Raw genomic sequence first — 20,557 nt, 5'->3', positions numbered from 1 at the left:
AAAGTCACTCAATGGATTCGATAATCTATTAATTAAACCACCGTCGCTTGCTGTGACGGGTCAAAGTTGGTTCAATTTCCAAATTCTCTTCAATCTCTTCTAAAGTACATGTAGTTTCTACTTCATGAGATTCCCCTTGCAGCTCACTGTCTTCGTCCACCTCATCATTGGTTACATCATAAGTCTAGCGTGGCATCTCCTCTTTGTAGTTCTCAGCTTGCACTCTTGCTAATAGCCGATGGTTGCAGTACATATACACCAATTTTTCAGCTCTTGAATTTAGAAGGCGATTTCTGATGGTGGAATGTACATATTTATATGTACTCCAGTTTCTCTCAGAACTTGAATTGGATGCACATTGGGCTAGGATTTTAACAGCTAGGCGTTTAAGGGTGGGTGCACTACCACCATTCATCATCCACCACTTCCACGCTGGTTGCTCCGTGGCAAGTTTCTGCACAAATTCTGTACCAAACTTACCCTCTTTGAGTTTAAACTTCGTAAGATTAGTAACAGCTAATGCATGCTCATCAGGATCATCATAAAACCTGCCTATCACATCATAAAAGTCTTCCAGCACCTCCTCATCAAGTTTGTCTATTTCCATTGCCCAATAATCTGGATCCAATAAGAAAGCTACGTTGTGTAGTGGACTATGTGCTCCAACCCATCGACCATGCACATACTTTCTCAAAATTTCTCTCCTCTTTTGAGTGAATGGTGCCTTCCAAGGCTTCACAATTGGCTCCTGGGGCTCCTCTGGATTTGCAAGGCTTTCTTGAATAGTCCACCAAGCCATCCACACCTTACCTATGTTAGGCAAGGCAGAATCCAGTTGGCGTAATGCGAGCATAATTGGCATCATGGCATTGTGCACATCCACCACATCATCCCAGAAGTGGCGATAAGCTAGTAGATCTCTGATCACCCCTATTTTGCTTTTTATCTTCTCCCTTTGACCGGCCTCCCATTCTGAAAAAGTGGCACAAACAAATGTCTCCATCATAGCATTCTTATTTTTTATTAGTGATTCTACCGTATAGTAGTTGGTGCAAAATCTAGTTTCGCACGACAGTTTTAACATAGTAGACATCCTCTGACGGTACATGTCAAGAACCCTCTGACGCTTCAAAACAAACTTGACTATTAAGCGAGCATTGTCTACTATCCATTTGAACCACTTTGTGTCCTCCCTCTTGTACCAATCTTGCAATACCAAGTTCAAGCTGTGTGTACTGCAATCAGCACTATATAGGTGAGAGAAGCGACTTTCAAGTATCCTACCTGCAGCCCTGCAATTTTTAGCATTGTCCATGATTACTTGGACAACATTTTCTTTTCCAAGTTCCTCAACTGCGTCGCCAATGATGTCAGCTATAAAACTGCCAAACTTTATTTGACCAGAGCTATCCACAGCTTTGATAAAACATTTACCACGAGGACATACAAGCATGATGTTGATCAATGGCCGCCTTTGAACGTTGTACCAACCATCACTAACTATGGTGTATCCAGATTGTTCTGTTGCATTTAATATTACCCTTTGAATATCCTATTGTGTGCTTGTGTAACATTTATCCAACAGTTGGTTTCTCATATGGTGATATGTTGGAGGGGTAAATCCAGCACCATACTCCCCAATGCGTTTCTAAGCTGACTTCCATGCATCACGGGTGACAATGGACAATGATCCCCCAGTGAAATAAACGGCTTTAGCTAGAGCAAGTTGTGCTTCTTCTAAGGCAAGCGTTTTGAAGCTCATTTGTAAGCTAACATGTCTACTTTTTTATGATCCTACCTCAAAGTCAGGAGATCCATGGTTTGGAGGTGTAGTTCCATCTATATGAGAAGTTGGTTCCCTGCTTTGAGTGCTTCCATTGGTGGGTGTTACACCCAATGATCCCTCATACTGGTTTGATCTTATCGATACCGGGGTGTGATGGTCGAAAGTAGAGAGTTTTGATCTTTTGCTCGTGGAAATTAGCTTACCAATTAAAGCTTTTAAGCGCATAGCTGCTTCTTCTGCACCTAAGCCCTTGCACTTTCCTCCTTGGATTCTAGTATTGCCACCTAGCAAATGATCCCTTATTCTTGGTGCTCCTCCAGATTTCTCTTCGCCACAAAAGTTGCATTTCCAATCTTGATACTTATTTAAATCTGTGGAAAAATTCCACTAGGGTCCTAGACTTTTTCCACCTGCCTTTCGCTTGCCCTGAGAAGTGGTGCACTGCAAAGCAGGACCTGGCATCGAGGTAGGAGGTCTCCTCAAGGAAGCCAAGCTTGAGACACCAACATCACCGCTCACATTCCCGGTGGAAGACATACTTATTGGATGCCTGCAATACCAATAAACATAGCTCAGTATGCTATCTCTTCTTTCAAGTATTATTCAAACCAAACATTAGTGTTATAATCAATATCACACACAAGCGTAGTAGTGAATCCTGAAGGGAATAAACCTCAATCTACTCAAACATGAGCAAGCAAATACAACGGTGAATCAAATATGTGATCAGTCCATCCCAAAAGTAGAGATATCGACCCAAAGATTCACCTTCCTACCCCTTTCATGAATCAATCCAGTCCAAAAAAGAACTAATGACCCATGATTGGAGCTCTAATCGAAATAGCAAGCAAATACAGCGGTGAATCAAACATGTGATCAGTCCATCCCAAAAGTAGAGATATCAACCCAAAGATTCACCTTCCTACCTTCTTTCATGAATCGGTCCAGTCCAAAAAAGAACTAATGACCCATGATTGGAGCTCTAATCGGAATAGCAAGCAAATACAGCGGTGAATCAAACACGTGATCAGTCCATCCCAAAAGTAGAGATATCGACCCAAAGATTCACCTTTCTACCTCCTTTCATGAATCAGTCCAGTCCAAAATAGAACTAAGGACTCATGATTGGAGCTCTAATCGGAATAGCAAGCAAATACAACGGTGAATCAAACATGTGATCAGTCCATCCCAAAAGTAGAGATATCGACCCAAAGATTCACCTTTCTATCTCTTTTCAAGAATCAGTTCAGTCCAAAAAAGAACTAATGACCCATGATAGAAGTTCTAATCAATATAGCAATCAATTTAGCAAATATAACAGTGAACTAAACATGAGATTAGTCCATCCCAAATGTAGAGATACCGACCCAAAGATTCACCTTTCTATCTCCTTTTAAGAATCAGTTCAGTCCAAAAAAGAACTAATGATCCATGATCACAGTTACATTAAGTTTTTTTTTTTTTTTAAGACTATTCATTTTTTTACCTTTAGTTTTTCTTCTAAATTTTAAAGGATGACCAAATTTAGAGGAAGAGGTGATGTGATGTGATGTCTACTATAGGGTTATATAGAGCCGCCAAATATGGAGGGGGTACATGACGGGTCCAGCGGGATTCTTGCTTGTCCCGTCGGGCCTGCCGGGATTGTTGGTTGTCCCGCCGGTTCTACGTTTTCTACCGGTTTTCGTAAGTCATGACATTAGATATGTTATTAACATGAAAAAAATAGTGATAATAACAACAACAATTAACATTTAACAAAATGCGTCATCGTGTAATTAAAATCCCTGACTGCAAACCATAAAAGTATGTACAGTAATTGGATAGACAAAGCGTACACGAGTTTCCCAATACTGCTTGCATGCAGCCATTTCCAATTTCTATTGAAATTGGTCGGATCTAGTTTGCCAATAATGGGTGGATCATGACTTCACCGCGTTTAGAAAACTTGCCTAAGATCCATGCCCTAGCAAATCCAAAACTCCAACTAGAAAGAAAGATGTATGTTGGCTTCTTGAATAGCAATAAGTGGTTAGCTCTGTTGAATATCTTGACCTTACAAGCCACAAGCCTTGCCTATACTTGTGTTACTGTAATTGGATAACTTACCAATTGTTGCTAATGGCTCTCGTGGAAGTCCTCAATGTTGTAGATCTGACCTTGGTCATTGCCCATGGAAAATTCTTGTTAAGCCTTGCCCTTCATTTACTAATCCAAGAACAAAATTCAATGTTTTGAAATATTTAACGTTTTAGTCTTGCTAGACAAGCCGTTCTCATGAGTGGCCCTGTACAGAACCTTGCTCTTTTGTCCCAATTATGAGCAATCCTTAGGGATGTAGGAAAGATAGTCATACTATTTGCATCAAGCTTGGACATACTACTGCAAAAAAACTCAAATTAAAAAAGAAATATATAGCTTACTCTCGACCATGTCGATCGACTCAAAAAAACTATGTGCTTTGGATTGAGCCTCAAGCCATGCGGAGCCATGCTTTGTACTTCGCAGGTAAAGTTGAAAGTGTTGATTCCCAGTCTTGTAAGGCTCAATACTGGGCATCTGCCTGCTTCTTGCCAAGGGTTTTGCCTAAACCACAACCCATGTCGAGGCTTGTCCTCAACTCTCATCGGCCATCGGTGTGTGGTGTCCGCCATTGTGTGTTCACTGTTGTGTGTAGCTAACCTGAATTCATTGCATATTCGGGGCAACAAGCCCTTGCAAACCATCTTCCATCTTCGCTCTGCACCAAATGGCTATTGCCCATGGGATGGGCCCCTTGGGTTGCCCCTTAGGCACCCCTAGACGCCCAAAAAAATCAAGAAGTGTGAAATTGTTACAAGCCATGGCGTTCAACAACAAATCCATAATTGTGCCAAGATTTTCTTGCTAAAGGCCGTGTCTACGAGCCCAAAACGATGGCACTATTGAAATGTAAAGGTCTCCCCAAGCCTTGGCAATCCCATCAAGAAGTTTCATGTAGTTTTATGCAGGTTAAAAAACAGTGCCTCTCTGTGTGCAGGAGGTCGCTTGTCAGCCCCCGCCTAGCCCAACCCAGGGGGCCATGCCCACGCCATGGCGACTTGAGATGAGAGGGAGAGCGTTGGAGAGAGAGACAAAGAATGAAGCATCAAGCCAAGACTTCCACATCCTGTTTTTCCCTCCCCCTCCATGGCTGTCCCTCTGTCCTAAGCTCTGATGCCGATATGAGAGGGAGGGGACTGGCACATGCAAATCACCACCCAACCATACCCTATATAGGCCCTTGGCCATGCTATTTATAGGATCCCCTTTACCGCATATGCGCCTTGGTCCTTGGCCTTCTCGGTCTTACCCTAGGCCTGACACCAGCTATGCTAAAATGAACAAATACGAGTATCATTTAATAAAACCTCGGGGGGTGCACTATGTGATCATGTTAATGTATAACATATCATTTAATAAAAACCTCGAGGGGTGCACTATACGATCATGTTAATGTATAACGTGAGTTCGAAAGGAGGGGTTTAAAATACAAAAATTTTAGGCAATTTAACAGAGATACATTAAAATAAGGGGGTTTTAGATTCAATTTTGAAAAAACTTCCTAAAATAAGGGGTCATTTTATTCAAACATGTTAAAAGAGGGAATTCTAATACCCGACGAACGCACGTTATATAGGGGGTACTGAACGGTGAACCCCCCGAGAACGAAACTAACAACAACTCTAGCAATCATCAAACTAGCTTAAAGAGTAGGGCATCATTCAATGAAACTAACAACAATTCCAACACCATAGTAGAGCTGATGTTGAGAGCAACACTGAACTAGCCTAAAAAATAGGACATTATTCAATGAGACTAACGACAACTCCAATCTAGTAGTAGAGTTGATGCCGAGAGAAACAATGAACTAGCCTAAAAAGCACGGCATCATTCAATGAGACTAATGACAACTCCATCCCAATAATAGAGTTGATGCCGAAAGCAACACTGAACTAGCCTAAAAAGTAGGGCATCATTCAATGAAACTAACGACAACTCCATGCCAATAGTAGAGCTGATGTCGAAAGCAAAACCGAACTAGCCTAAAAGCATGTATACACAGATCACTCACAGAGTCATAAGACATAGAAAGCATCATATTGGCTTGTGCAACGACACTCCCAGTCCAATAATAGATTTGATGCCGATGACAAGACTAATAAAAATATCCATAAGTCAAAGGTAATGACCATGTTGAGCAATGACACTTCTGGTCCAAAGTATAGTCGATGCTGAAGTGAAAATAGTGACCACGTTGTAAAACAAAGTAGTTTCACCAATTTGCATGACAACACTACTGGATCAAAGTAGAACCGATGCCAAAACAAACTGATTGACTACTTAGAACTCAAGAGTGACTGATGGTCTAACATTTCAAAACGACACTTCCGATCGAGCAATACGACCGATGCCGACATGAGGTAAGATCGACACACTTTAACATTTACAAAGAACATATAAAAAACATTAAAACAAAAATTTAAACCGAATTAATCATGTCATAAAATACATGAAATTAAGGTAAGGAGTATACCGTTAATTTTTATTCAGCTTGGGAGGGCTTGGGTTATCCAGCTTGGGAGACCTGGTAGAGCTTGGGAGATCACAAGCCTTAGGAATTGTGAGAAGGAGGGGACCCCGAGGGCCCATCGAACAAAGCGTTGGGCCTACGGAGCACGTCTGATAGGGCCCGATGGGTTAGGCCTCTATATCGACGGGAAAATCCAACCGGCTCACCACGTTCCCTTCATGTCACATTGTCATTTTTTTGTGAATGTGAAGAGTTTTGAATAGAGAATTTTGATAATTAACAGTGTGATCACAAAAAAAAAAACGTGAGTACGTAAATATAAAATCCCTGGTGTCGTATAAATGATGTAAAACTAATGCATGATATAGCGAAACATATAGAGGTGCCCACAGTATTGGGACCCAATATTGCTACATACTACCCTTGGATCTCTTAATGTTATCAACTAGTGGTCCTAAGGGCTGGGTTGCACCCAGGGGTAGTGGGATTAGTGAGGGGTAGTTGTAACACTGGGTCCACTACAAGAGGTTGTGTGCTCTTGTGACGTTGTTAGCGACGGAAATACACTGGGTTTTTATAACCCCCGGCGTCGCTAAAACCGTCGCTACGAGAGCGTCGCTATAGGCGTCGCTATTTAGCGACGGCCATAGAGACGCTCATAGCGACGCTCATAGCGACGGTTACACAGAAGACTATAGCGACGCTCATAGCGACGCTACAGAGCCATAAATAGCGACGCTTATAGCGACGCCCAAGAGAATTTTTTTTTGGTGGCAGGACATTGAATGCCCTGCCACCCATCAACCATATTGTACTTGATTCACTTTTTAAAAAAAGTGCAAGGGTAGATAATAGACCCAAAATAGTCACCCACAAGATGCATTGTTTGCAAAATTGACAATTGTACACATCATAGGCAAAATGAATTGATTGGCAAATGTAATAATGACAATTGTACAACATCATAGGCATAAAGAATTGATTGGCAAAAGGAACTGCGGTGACAAATGTAATAAGATACATGGTTCAAAAAGACGTATAAAATCCATCTCATGATACATAAGCTATGAGAAACCCTAAACTAATGCTATCTAGCTACGGCTAAACTGACGTCGTCTAGTCAGACGTCTCATCGCGTCCAAGCGGCGTATCTGTCGGATTCTGCAAAAAAAGACAATAAGACAGCTTTTAGTAAGTATAAACATATAACGACATTTATAAAACAATACAAAAAATAAAAAAGAGTAAACCCTAATACTAACCATGCCGTCGCGAGAACTGAGAATGTCCATCAGGGCGTTTAAGCCCTTCCTGCCTGCGTACTCGCGCTCGTACGGTGTGGGATCACGTCCTGTCATCGACCACTGTCAAAACATACAAAGATTTCATTATGTTAGAATTAAAAAACTCATAAACCCTAAACTATCGAACATAAAGAGCAATGTGAAAACACTTACAAAATCGGCCTCAAATGATGCCCATCCACCGCTCCCCAAGTGGTGCGAGCTCCCTGCCTCTACTCGCGCTCTCGCTGCATCCTTTTGTTGCTTCCACTTGTCGGGATTCTCGTGCGCTGCTTTCTTCGCATTCTTCCAATCTTCTTTGGCCAGCCAATCTGGCCTGTTCCACCCATTCTTGATTGCTTTTTGCACTTCGGAACGCTTGTGTTTGCAGTATTCGCGCATTCGAATCTTCATCAGGTCTTCATTGAAGCACTAATCCCGTGTTGGAACAGGAAACTCATCATGAAGTATGCTGATGACTCTGTTTTTTAAATCACTTGGTACTTCACTCCATTTGTTTAGTATGTAGTGTCTAAACAGCTGAGAGCAAAGACCACGCATGCGCGAGATCACCTTCTTGCCGTCATCATCCATGATGATGCCGCCGCTGATGTCGACGGAGTAAGGCAAGCCCTCTGGCCGGTGACGCGTGAACCTGGGTGTCCCGGCAGGGGTCTCTAGCGGCGTGTCGATGGGGGTACGGACGTCATGTGTCTCCACCGGCGTCTGGGCCCCGAAGCGAGGAGTGTCGAGTTGGGTGGCTCCTGGCGGAGTAGGTAGAGGTGTGTAGCTTCTAGGAACAGTCAGCCGTGCGAAACCTGGCGTAGATGGCGATGCTATGGCTGGTGTGGGGGCGGGCAAAGAAGGGGAGGGTAAAGAGACTCGTCGAACACGAGGCGGTGTGGAGGCATCGGTGGCGGAATCCCCACAACAACCGCCACCGCCACCACTAGAGTGCCGGTGTCTAGATGAGTGTGAAGCTCGTCTCGTCGACGCCGAAGCTTCGGAGCGCGCCGAATGCTCCGAAAGAGAGGGAGATGCGGATGGAGTAGGAACGCGCGATGATGCGCCAGAGCGATGACGCTCCACGTACCACTGTCTCTGCTGCGGTGACAAAGAAGAAAGAAACTCCTCATCATCCATACCTGCATTAAACACACGAATATTTAAACTTAATATTGAATGAATAGAGTAGACAATGACGCAAAGACCATTAAATACAATGACGTAATGACGCATATAAATACAATGACGCAATGAATTGAGTGATAGAAGAAGCAAGTCAAAAACTCAGAATTTTCAATCAAAAGATGTGAGCGCGAGTAGAAAAGAGCGTTATACACCATGGAAGGTACTTAGAGAGCCAGAGCTTTTACAACACGGAGCAAAATTGTTCAAATACAATATTTGTGGCTTTAAGAGATCTCTCTCTCATCCTCGCATAACTCAGCATAACTTCCTATATCTATATAGAGCTCTCCGTTTAAACACATATCCTCTGTTTCATTTTGTAGCTCCTCTGCATGCACCCCATATAGAGTAGTAGCATCTTGATGCTCGTCTGGCACCACCGCAGCGGCTTCTGATTGAGCATCTTCTCTGATCTCCTCCATTGATGTCGTTGTGATTGGCACATGGTAGCCTTCATACCTCCTTGCACTACGAGGGGCTACCTCTATGACGTACCACCAGTTTGATGTAGACTTTGTAGGATGAAATATTACCTGCCAGAGCCACATAAGTTACATGAGAGCTTTCAAGCACATAACTTGTAAAAGGGGGATGTTAACTATTTACATACTTACTTGTTCACAATGCTCGGGTAGTACGAAAGTGTCTCTTAGGTCAGTCCATTTCTTAGTAGAATCCACCTCAAGAAAACCAGACTCTCCTCTACGCACAGTAGCGTTGCGACCCTCCATGATTATCTTGAACCATTGCACGTCGAACAAGTCGACAAAAAATCCTCTGTAATCGATCCTCAAAATCTCTTGCAGCGTGCCGAAGTAAGTGAGTTCCGCCACCACAGGATCTGCATCAGAGGAACGTCGTCGACTAGACTGTTCAAATTTTGCCATGATTCCACAATCTTGAGTAAAACGCTTTTTGTCGATTCGTTCCACCCTAAAATGTCGACCTTTACACCATGCTGCTGTGTATGACTTATACTACAATGAACAAAGATTATGAGTGGCCGTTCAAATGTTTATAAATAAAGTCACTTGCTAGTCGTACATTGCAAACTTACCTTGGTCGCGCAACCCCGAGAGTACTCCCACTCTTCTTCAGTCACTTCGTCACCGCATTGTTGTGCGCTTTTCAATTGGTTGTGCAACCATCTTAAGCTCATGAAGGTTGGTAGGCTCTCCAGAACCACTGGATAGTGCATCGATGGTCGTCTTCCCCGTCTCCACTCGATTCATGCCCTTTGTCGCTCTTGCTTTGCATCCTCATATTGTGAAATCCACTTTTGCATCACTGGATTGTGAAGCATGCAAAATCGGTTGATTTTAGCCTCTAGATCTTCCGTCATCTTCTTCTCAACACCGAGATTGCACATGACAATCCCAGATATGCGCTCATCATCTATGGTTCGCCATAGCGTGTCCCGGGATTTATCAAATCCGTCTAGCCACTCTCCAATGTACACTAGGGACTCTGATACCAACCAACCTTCTACCATGCTACCCTTCGGACGTGCCTTTTGACGCACATATCCCTTAAGAGTTTTCATGAAATGCTCTAAGAAGAACATCCATCTGGAATGAACTGTGCCAGCTATTTCCACCTCATCAACTATGTGAACAAGAAGATGCACCTGAATGGTTAGCATTGTAGTAGGAAAATGTTTCTCAAACATGCACACAAGCTCCGCAGCATTTAGTTTGGCGAAAGGTATGGAGTCTACGTTGATCTCCTTTTGTGAGATCCATTGCACCAGCTTTGCAAGTTTGTAGATTGTGTAACGGATGTCGAGAGACAAACATCCCTCAATGGCAACCGGTAAAATAAACTGTAAAGTATGTGCAGCAATGATATTAAACTCCACATTTTATGCAATGATATTAAAGTCCACTATGAACGTACCTGACACATTTTATGCCAATCGTGTGACTTCAAACCGGTAAGCTTTCCTTCTTTAGTAAAACACGTTCGGAGCGAGTGCATTACGCCAGTGGGGGTCCGCAAAGATCGAATGGTCTCTTTTACTTTGCGTTCTTGGGCTCCTGTGAAAATCCATGGTGCTTTAGGGAGTTTTATCGATCCATCAGACGTTGTTTGCGGCCAATATTGCTCCATACGATCCACATTTCTAAGGTCAACTCTGGCTCCCAAAGTATCTTTCTTGCCGGTCAGATGGTCCCATAGTAGATTACCACATTCTTGAATATGTGCATTGGATCGAGCAAGTGATTGATCATGATCGGGGCCAGTATGGTAACTCGTACCATAGAGATAGTCTCTTCATCCCTGGAGGCAATCCGTCATCGCACATCTCCTTCTGCTCTAACCATGCTTGTGCAGACATCCTTGGTGGCTCTCTTCCCAAAAAGCCATCGCGTAACACATGATTCTCTGGAAGATACGCTTGATGACCTTCGTAGATTTGCTTCTTCAGTGAGGGTGCCCTACGTGCATTCAGTCTAGGTCCACATGTGACACATGCTCTGTATCCGCTTGTTTGAAGCCCTGCATGTATACACATGATAATAGATCAACTATGGGAAAAAACAAGATTTACAGTGTCTGAGTGAGGAGTGTCAATAGATCACCTGAGCATTCTGTTAGCCCGGGATAGTCATGCATGGTCCACATTAGAATGCCTCTGATCAAAGCATTCCGTCGTCCTGTGTGTCGGCTCATATCCACCACCTCTATGCCAATCCACAATTGTTGTAGCTCTTCCAATAGTGGACGAAGATACACATCCATATTCCCCACTTTATATCGCCCTGGCACAATCAAGCTTAGCCATAGGTGCCCCTTCTTCGTAGTCAACCACGGGGGAATGTTGTAGTTGACGATGACAACGGGCCATACACTGTAAGATGTTGATCTTTGACCAAATGGATTTACGCCATCCATAGCCAGGCCAAAGCGCAAATTTCGAGCTTCCCTGGCAAAATCCGACCATGTTCCATCTATATGTTTCCACGCTACGCAATCTGCAGGAATTCGTAGCACACCATCCGAAGATTTATTCTCCTCATGCCATGATGCTAGGGCGGCCATGGACTTACATTCGAAGAAATGCTTGATGCGAGGAAGCAGAGGGAAATGTCGCAAAACCTTTTGTGGAATTTTTGTCCCGTGGAGATCTACTCGATATCTTTCGGAATCACATTTCGGACACTTCTCCATGTCTATGTATTCCCCTCTGAAAAGAATGCAGTCATTAGGACAAGCGTGGATAGAATTGTAATCCATCCCCAAGTTTCGCAAAATCTTTCTTGCTTCATCTCGGGAATCTGGCATCACATTGTCAAGCTGGTAGTATGTGCTCTTTCAGCAATCTACACAACATAAAAATATGATACAGTCGTGTAAAAATCTATCAGATCATTATACATTTAGAGTTTTATTAAAGTAAACTAATTGTAATAGATCACCTGAAAAGCGCTGTGACGCTAGTGTCACTCCATCCAAACTTTGCCTGCATGTTGAGAAGAACCAGGAGTGCTTTCAATCTAGACATACGTGCTCCATTATACAATGGCGTATCGGCTTCACTTTTCATATCATCATAGATAAGCCTTTCTGAATCCATGATCGTCTCGATCATTTCATCAATCTCGGGCTCAAACATTGCCTCGTTGGGAATGTGCTCTGCATGATCATCCCCCGAGCTGTCAGAGGCTACATCTTGTGGCCTCACATATGCTGCTTGACCAAAGCGCCTGCGAACACGTCTATTGGGTTGCAAGATTGCTGCTTGTTGGCCAGCGTCAGAGTCCGACGAGTTATAATTGGCAACAACTCGATCTATAATAGATGGATCGAACTCGCCAAATTCACGAACGTGCTGCAAAGAAACACGTCTTGTCCGTCGCACAGCATGCTTGCATTGATTACAAGGACATAAGACCCTCGTTGAGAGATAGGTGTTTCGGTTGGACGGTCCCACATCCTCGTCGCTACTCATAATGAGGATAAAAAACTTATAACCTGGACAACAAATTTAATATTCTATTGGCATTCTTCGTCTTATCTCTCTCTCTCTCTCTCTCTCTCTCTCTCTCTCTCTCTCTCTCTCTCTCTCTCTCTCTCTCTCTCTCTCTCTCTCTCTCTCTCTTTACCTCACATTCTCTAGTCATGTCCAATCCCCGCACACCTCGGTCTAGAGGTGCACGGAGATCAGAACCACCGGGTTATAATCTCGTCTTTATTGGTCAATACCTATATTTGTGGGTACAAGAAATCTACACACCCACGTCTACATGATACTGCATGTAGTGGACAAAACCCCTTTGCCTCTTCTCTAGCTGTAGCACTTCACAGCATCTTAACATCTTTTCACAATAGATCTTTTCACTGTTCGTCTAACTCTAAACCCTAAACCGTAAGTAATTCTTGTGTGGACTCGATCTAACGTAAATAAGGGTAAATCTAAATAAACGTAAATCTAACTAAAAATAAACCTAAATCTAATTTAACGTAAGTCTACATCTAACCTAATCTTTAACGTCTTTTGGGATAGTTTCCTACGACGTTAAAACTCTCTTCTTCTGTGTGTGTGTGTGTGTGTGTGTGTGTGTGTGTGTGTGTGTGTGTGTGTGTGTGTGTGTGTGTGTGTGTGTGTGGGTAAACCTAAATAAACCTAAGTCTAATCTAATATAACATAAATCTAAATCTAACGTAAATATATTATGTTATATTAAAAACAAAGAACTAAACTAACAGGGATTATAAGAACCTTAAAACTGATTCAACACATAATTTTTCACATAACTCGGCAAGAGTTGGCATTCTCATCACTAAAGATGTGAGAGTTAACTTCCGACGGTGACGCTGCCTCATCTCCATCCACATCTGACGACAGCAATTGGCCCTTTAGACCGTTCTTGCTCTTGTTACTAACTTTGAAGTTGCTGTTGAATGACTAGAGGTTGTCTAGATGGTCATTGTGTCGGGGATGTAGTGACTCTTGCCGCCCTGAAGATCCACCTTCTTCCCTATCTTCTGAAGACATTTCACCAGTACTTTTGGATCGACGGAGCCCACCATGAGTGAAGGCAGCAATACCCTATATTCCATTGAGGGCTTTCTTCACCCGCTTCATGCAGGCATCGCAGTCTATGGAGACCTAAATCTAATCTAATATAACGTAAATCTAAATCTAGCGTAAATAAACGTAAATCTAGTTAAAAATAAACCTAAATCTAATTTAATGTAAGTCTACATATAACCTAATCTTTAACGTCTTTTAAGATAGTTTCCTACGACGTTATAACTCTCTTCTTCTTGTGTGTGTGCGCGTGTGTGGATGTGTGTGCCAATAAAAAGAGATAAATGGTATAACCTTTCTATCACCCATGCCAAGTATGATAGATTGATTATGCCATTTCCCTCTTGACTAATAGGTCTTGAGTTCAACTCCTCGTCGGCTAGATCTTTAGTTCTTTTAATTTTAATTAGTTTCCTACGACGTTAAATTAGTTTCTCTCTCTTTCTCTCTCAATGTGTGTGCGTTTTTTTGGATCGTATGCATGTTTTCTCTCTCTTTTCCTCTCTCAATGTGTGCGTTTTTTGTTTATGCATGTTCTCTCTCTCTTTTCCTCTCTCAATGCGTGCGTTTTTTGTTTATGCATGCTCTCTCTCTCTTTTTCTCTCTCAATGTGTGTGTGCATTCTTTGTTTATGTATGTGTGTGTGCGTTTTTGTTTTTGTTTGTACTCTCTCTCTCTCTCTCTCTCTCTCTCTCTCTCTCTCTCTCTCTCAAAACCACTATGTGTGTGTGTGTATGTGTGTGTGTGAGAGAGAGAGAGAGGGAGAGAGAAAGAGGGGAAGGGAACATGAGAATGAGGAGAGGGAAGGAGCATACCTGGCTCTCCTTCCTCTCCTCGTGTGTGTGTGTGTGTGTGTGTGTGTGTGTGTGTGTGTGTGTGTGTGTGGAGAAGAAAAAGAGAGAGAGAGAGAGAGAGAGAGAGGGAGAGAGAGAGAAAGAGGGGAAGGGAACATGAGAATGAGGAGAGGGAAGGAGCATACCTGGCTCTCCTTCCTCTCCTCGTGTGTGTGTGTGTGTGTGTGGAGAAGAAAAAGAGAGAGAGAGAGAGAGAGAGCATTACCTGCTCCTTGCTTGAGGGCGCCGAAAAACTCAGATCTGAGATCTGAGTTTTTGGGCGCGCTTGGTTATTTTTTTAGCCCAGCCGGCATCGCTATGAGTGTCGCTATTTTGTAAATTTGCGACGCTCATAGCGACGCCGGGAATTTTTTTTTTGAGCGTCGCTGTGTGAGCGTCGCTAATATGAATAGCCTCTTGTAGTGGTCGCACCCACTTGAGGAAGAAAAGCCATCTTGAATGTAGGCGATAATGTGTGTAAGATTGTCCTTCCTCATTGGTCTACCTTTTCTAGAAATAAGGAGAGCTTCCCTTGAACGTAAACTTAGCTCTCGGAACTTAGCTTAGTACCTCCCTTTTCCAAAGTGGTAGTGGGGTTATCTTTTCCACTCTAAAAAGATGGCTTGTTTTTCTCATTTTTTGGAAATGGCTAATGATTTACGCCCACTCCTCCCACTACACGTTGGTGCGATCCGGCTCTAAGACCATCCCATCTAGATTGCTTGTGATTCAAGCTTGTTGGACAATGATAGTTCTCGAGCACCTCTACTTATGTGCCACTAGCAAAAGCCCTTTAAAAATATGAGATCTTTCATATCAAGGGCATTCCTTAGTGTCACATAGGCACCTTCCAGTGCTTGAAATTTTACTCTATGGAAGTTTGTCACCTCTCACATCCAAGGCATGGATTACAACCCATGTAGTCTTCTTAGAACCCCTGTATTCCATGTGATGCATGACCCAAAAGATGCACAACAAAATAGAAAAGCTCCATGATTGGTTCTTATTGAGTTTATCGACGGAGGTCGTATTATTTTTGGCCAACCCCACCACCATTCGATGAATCTTGTCACCATGTTTTTCCCACTGGAGTTCAACACCCGCGATATCGCAAAAGACCGCGGGGGAGCTCAAGGACTGTAGTCATGGTGTTTTTGTTTGCGTTCTCTAAGCATTGAGCAAGCATGTAAGAGGGCGACTCTTCAGGTTCATTCCATCTAGGCCTAATCAAATGTCCAAGAAACTCACATCATAAGAACTTGTAAAGCAACGTCTCTCTCTAACTCTCTCTCTCTCTCTCTCACTTTTAAAAGGTTCCAGTCTAGTGTCGTCCTCTCTAGTGGAAAACGTTGTCTCGAATGGACAATGGACATTCGAGGGCCTTGGCTTATTAAAAAAGAGTTTCCAGGGGGAGTGTACTCGCAAGGAAATGAGGGGTCATACTCAAGAGTTACAACGCACGGCAGAGCACAGCAGGCAATAAGAGGGTCGTCCAGCTTTTACAAAAATATTGGATGCGGGCCGACCGCCGACGTCGACCAGTGGAGTAGGCACGCCGGTGGAGTACTGCGGCAGAGGCGAGAGAGTAGACGTGGAGGGCTTTAGCCTTTGCAACAATATTGTGTAAAAAAAAAAAAATTAAGCTGCAAATATCGCGTGCAGATAAGGTAAGGTACTTCTTTTTTTATCCTCCTCAGATCGCTCTCTCTCTCTCTCTCTCAAAGTGCGTGCACTTTCTCTCTTCTTCTCTCCCCCTTTGTCTCTCTCTTTCTCCTTATCGGTCTAATGCTCCATCCAAGGCTTTCCTTCCTTATTAATTTGCTGCGCCCCGCCCTCTGCTGCTGTCAATGGTAAATTACATTACGGAGATTCATATGGAAGGTGCAAGTAGCGCGACGGCCTGCAGTCCTGCCATGATCCACGCAGTAATAACCAACCCTAGCTGTGAACCATCATATCATCATATATAATTAATACAGTTATTAATTGAGGTGCTTGTTGCCTGCTGGGTGACCGCAGGTGCAGCATCTGATCGAGAAGTGCCTGCTCTTCTACATGGATCGGGAGGAATGCGTATCGTGCTTGCAAAGCAACGCCAGCCTGAAGCCCGCTATCACCAGAATCGGTTGGCCTCTCTCTCTCTCTCTCTCTCTCTTTCTCTCTCTCTCTCTCTCTCCTGTGAATTACACCAGGCCTTTCTGCATTACATTTTCGAGTTTGTGTATTGTATTGTGCTGCAGTGTGGGATGAGCTGGAGAAGTGCAATGTGGAGTTTTTTGCAGCGTACTGGAGGCGTCGCAAACAGCTGATCAGCACCAGGCAGCCGCCGCCGCCGCCGCCAGCTCAACCTTCTTACACAACTGACTGCATTAAGGAGAACTTCCTGCAGCATTAAACGGCCTGCTACTCGCCGTGTGTGTAATTAACGTCATCGATACACACTTATTCTAATTAGAAGGGTGCAGCTAAATATTACAGCTGCGAAAGCAACATAAGGTGGAATTTCATTAATTGGGCTGGAACCACGATACTGGTGTAATTTATATATACTGTAAATTTATGACTAATTTATGGACTAAACCGTGATCTCTCTCTCTCTCTCTCTGACACACACACACACACACACATCACCCTTTAAGTATATATACCCTTTGAAGGCGTGTAAACTACGTCGTCGTCGTCGACTGTGCAGTGTGCACCAATATTGTGGCGTGGAGAATGTACGTAGCAGAAAATTAGAGAGCGTCGCTGCTGCGTGCAGCGTGGGTGGGACGTGTGATGATCAAGGTATTCATGATGATGCCAGCTGAATCTCATCATGTCTTCGTGTATCGCATGGCAGCTGATGTTTTGTGTGAACTTGCACGGCGAGTGTGCACGTACATGCAATGAGAGTCGCCTCAAATAAAGCAAGCTGCTGTCTTTTTACACATACGAGCAATGTTCCATTTTCACAAACTTACAAAATTCTTTTTCTTGAATTTGCCAAGAGGAATTTTTTTTCCCCCAACAAAGTGGTGAAAGTTATATTACAAGAAGAAAGGAGACAAAATTACAACTGAGTACCATGGGATACTTGGAGTCCATGAGACCATAACCATTCCAGAGAGAAACTCTCCCTTTACAAAACCGACTCATTACATTAGTTTCACTTTGACTCAAAACAACTATAGCCGATCATATACAACCCGACTATATACATCCTTTCATGTTAGTCTTCAGTCTTTCAGAGAGTCAATCATTCCTTGTATCTTTTCCATGAAGCTTCCGGCTTTGGAAATGACCTCGAACGCCGCCCGGGAGGATTGCAAATTAGCAGCAGCATGTTCCTGATTTCCGCTAACTTTCTCTTATTGATGGGGAGTTCCAGATCCTCAGCCTCCATTGCTTGGTGTGTTTTTTCTGCATCTTTAATAATCCAGTTCCTCAAATAGTAGAGGTTGGCTTCGTTGATTTTTGTTTTGAACTACTGTAGATTGAAATCCACAAACATTGCTTTCAGGCTTGGAGCTAGTAAGCCACATTAAACACATGACTGTTTCTCAATTTCCAAATAATCCATAAAAATTCAGCCCTAGGTCGTTTCCAATAGCAGGACAGAATACCTATAGAGTTGCCTAATAGAAGTTGCCTCCAAGAGACTTTTTTTTTAGAACAGAATTTATAGGGGACAAAATAACATCAGACATCGGACAACTTAAAAATAAATGAAATATAGACTCCACTTCTACATTGCATCTGAGATAGATCCCCATGAATAACCCTACGTTGAGGCTTTTCTCGCCTATCCACAAGCCTTTGTGGAGTATAAGCCAAAGGAGGACCGATTTCTTGGTTGAATTGACGTGTCCCACACCTTCTTAAATTTGAACAACCACTGCTTCCTGTCCAGGCTGACGTTCCAACGTCTGTTCAATGTGTTGTGCAGTGAGGGAGTGATGTCGCCGAGATTCAATTGTGTTGAAGTTTGAACCCACCTTTCCATCCAAAGGCACTGAGTGGGACACATTCTTTAATTGAAAGCTTCCATAGCTCTGAACTAGGGAAAATCTCAAGTCTGGATAAAATGAGCGTGAGTTCCCATGGTTGAAGGGGAAACTAGAGAAGAAGTTCCTCAAGTGATTTCCACCTATGTAGCTTTCCATTTCAAAGAACTCCGTGGTGATTCCTTTGTTGTGACATCAAAGTGCCATCCTAATCTCATTATTGGAGATAGGGGTTAGGGGGGAGAGAGGCCACAAATGGAGTCGAATTGCCGGACAGCATTAGCCCTGTTGTTAGACCACAAGACTGACAAATTAACCCTTGCCCTATTCCACGCACCCCAAAGCAATGCAAGCAAGCCTGACCCTTTAGCCTTGATGGGGACGGGGAATGGCCCAAAAAAAATAGTGATCCAACTCAGTTTCTGCCATGGCTTCCAGTTGACCAGAGCGAAGCTATTTATTCTCTTGAACAGGAGGAGAGCCCATTCTTGGCTAGTATCCTCAAGTGCACCGATGAGGACTACAATTTTATCTGCCCATTTATTACTCCTGGACCCCCTTTTACTACTGGAAGATAGCAAATATCCCATTGAACTTTGGCTGCAACTTTCTTAAACAGATTAGTCCCCCATAGGAAGCTCCTGCAATATTTGCTTATGATACTACGATGAGAGTCAGGAGGGCTCCAACAACTGAGAAAGAACAAAACATAAGCAGATAGAAAGTGATTAATCACAATAACTCTGCCAGCCAGAGAGCCCTGGTAGCCCTTCCATCTGTCCAGCTTGGCCCTGAACCGTTATAACACCCAATCCCACCTTTGTCTGAGGGAAACCTTGAACCCGAAAGGGATACCTAACAGCCTAAAGACTTCACCTTCCTTGATAGGTGTGCATCCTTGACTAAGAATCCAACCCGGCATAGGGGTCTGCGAGGATCTGAAACCTGTCTTGTTGGGGTTGATTCTTGAACCACAGGCATAGCAAAATATTTCCATTGCATCCCATAATTCTTACAGCGTTATTTTCATTGCTCAGCAAGGCATTTGTGTCATCAGCAAACTGAGATAGACATACTGGTTGATTGTGTTTGGCAAAGGAATGCCTTTGATACTACCCTCCGTCATCTTCCCTTTGACCAGGCAGTTGAGTCCATCTGCACTGATAGCAAACAGAAGAGGGGCCAAGGGGCAACCCTGTCTAATGGACCTATTCAGCTCAAAGTATTCAGACAGAGCTCCATTAAGGGAGACTCTAGCTCTAGCATACCCAAACAAAGTGGTTACATATGGGATCAGCCCCTTACCAAAGCCCATCTTTTCCAAGCTAAGTAGGATAAAGGACCATTCGAGGCGGTCATAAGCTTTGTCAAAATCAATTTTTATGAACATATAATCCATTCCCAAGTCTTCAGCATGCTCAATTCCTTCCCAAAGAGCTATGACAGCCTCGATGATCCTCCCTCCTTCCTTTGATAATTAAGCCTTTTTGTTTTGTAAAAATCCATTTCATTAGGATGGGGGTGATCCGAAGAGCAACCACTTTGGCAAAAATCTTATAGCAAGTGTTGAGCATAGTGAGAGGTCTCCAATTAGACATATTATCCTTGGCACCTTTCTACTGCAGAAGTTTGATGATCCCCATGATGATAGAAAAAGGGAGTGCCTAGAACCGAACTGCTTCCCTCCCAAACTTTCAAGAGACAGGGGGACAAGGGTAACTTTAAACACTTGAAAGAATTCAGTAGGCAGGCCGTCTATACCAAGATATTTGTTAAGAGCCAGTGACTCAATTGCAGCCTTAATTTTGGAAATTGAAAAACGGAGATCAACTCAGAAGCTGGCTTCTTCAAGGACCACCTTCAACCTGTATTTCCAATTTTCATTTCTAGC

The 20,557-nt window shown here is 43.3% G+C and overlaps 2 protein-coding genes and 1 pseudogene across 2 annotated transcripts; 1 reads left to right on the top strand and 2 right to left on the bottom strand.

Moving 5' to 3' along the window:
* Positions 1-5,793: 5,793 nt before the first annotated feature.
* LOC147438278 (uncharacterized) lies at positions 5,794-8,523 on the bottom strand. Its single transcript, XM_086486727.1, has 3 exons — positions 7,796-8,523; positions 7,601-7,702; positions 5,794-5,850 (listed from the first exon to the last, which is right to left on the bottom strand). The coding sequence occupies exons 1-3, from the start codon at positions 8,033-8,035 to the stop codon at positions 5,794-5,796; spliced, it is 399 nt and encodes a 132-aa protein (XP_086342853.1). The 5' UTR covers positions 8,036-8,523.
* Positions 8,524-16,379: 7,856 nt separating this feature from the next.
* On the top strand, positions 16,380-17,260 carry LOC147438277 (uncharacterized). The gene is made up of 3 exons (XM_086486101.1): positions 16,380-16,605; positions 16,700-16,805; positions 16,921-17,260. Exons 1-3 carry the CDS (start codon positions 16,528-16,530, stop codon positions 17,073-17,075), a joined length of 339 nt encoding a protein of 112 aa, XP_086342227.1. The 5' UTR covers positions 16,380-16,527; the 3' UTR covers positions 17,076-17,260.
* A 114-nt stretch (positions 17,261-17,374) lies between these two features.
* On the bottom strand, positions 17,375-18,435 carry LOC147438276 (uncharacterized; annotated as a pseudogene).
* Between the last annotated feature and the right edge of the window lie 2,122 nt (positions 18,436-20,557).

This window comes from Adiantum capillus-veneris, chromosome 17 (assembly GCF_014529385.1).
Source record: "Adiantum capillus-veneris isolate H3 chromosome 17, ASM1452938v2, whole genome shotgun sequence".
In the NCBI taxonomy this organism is placed as follows: domain Eukaryota; kingdom Viridiplantae; phylum Streptophyta; class Polypodiopsida; order Polypodiales; family Pteridaceae; genus Adiantum; species Adiantum capillus-veneris.
Note: the sequence above shows the minus strand (reverse complement) of the source record. Positions and strands in the feature narration are given on the sequence as shown.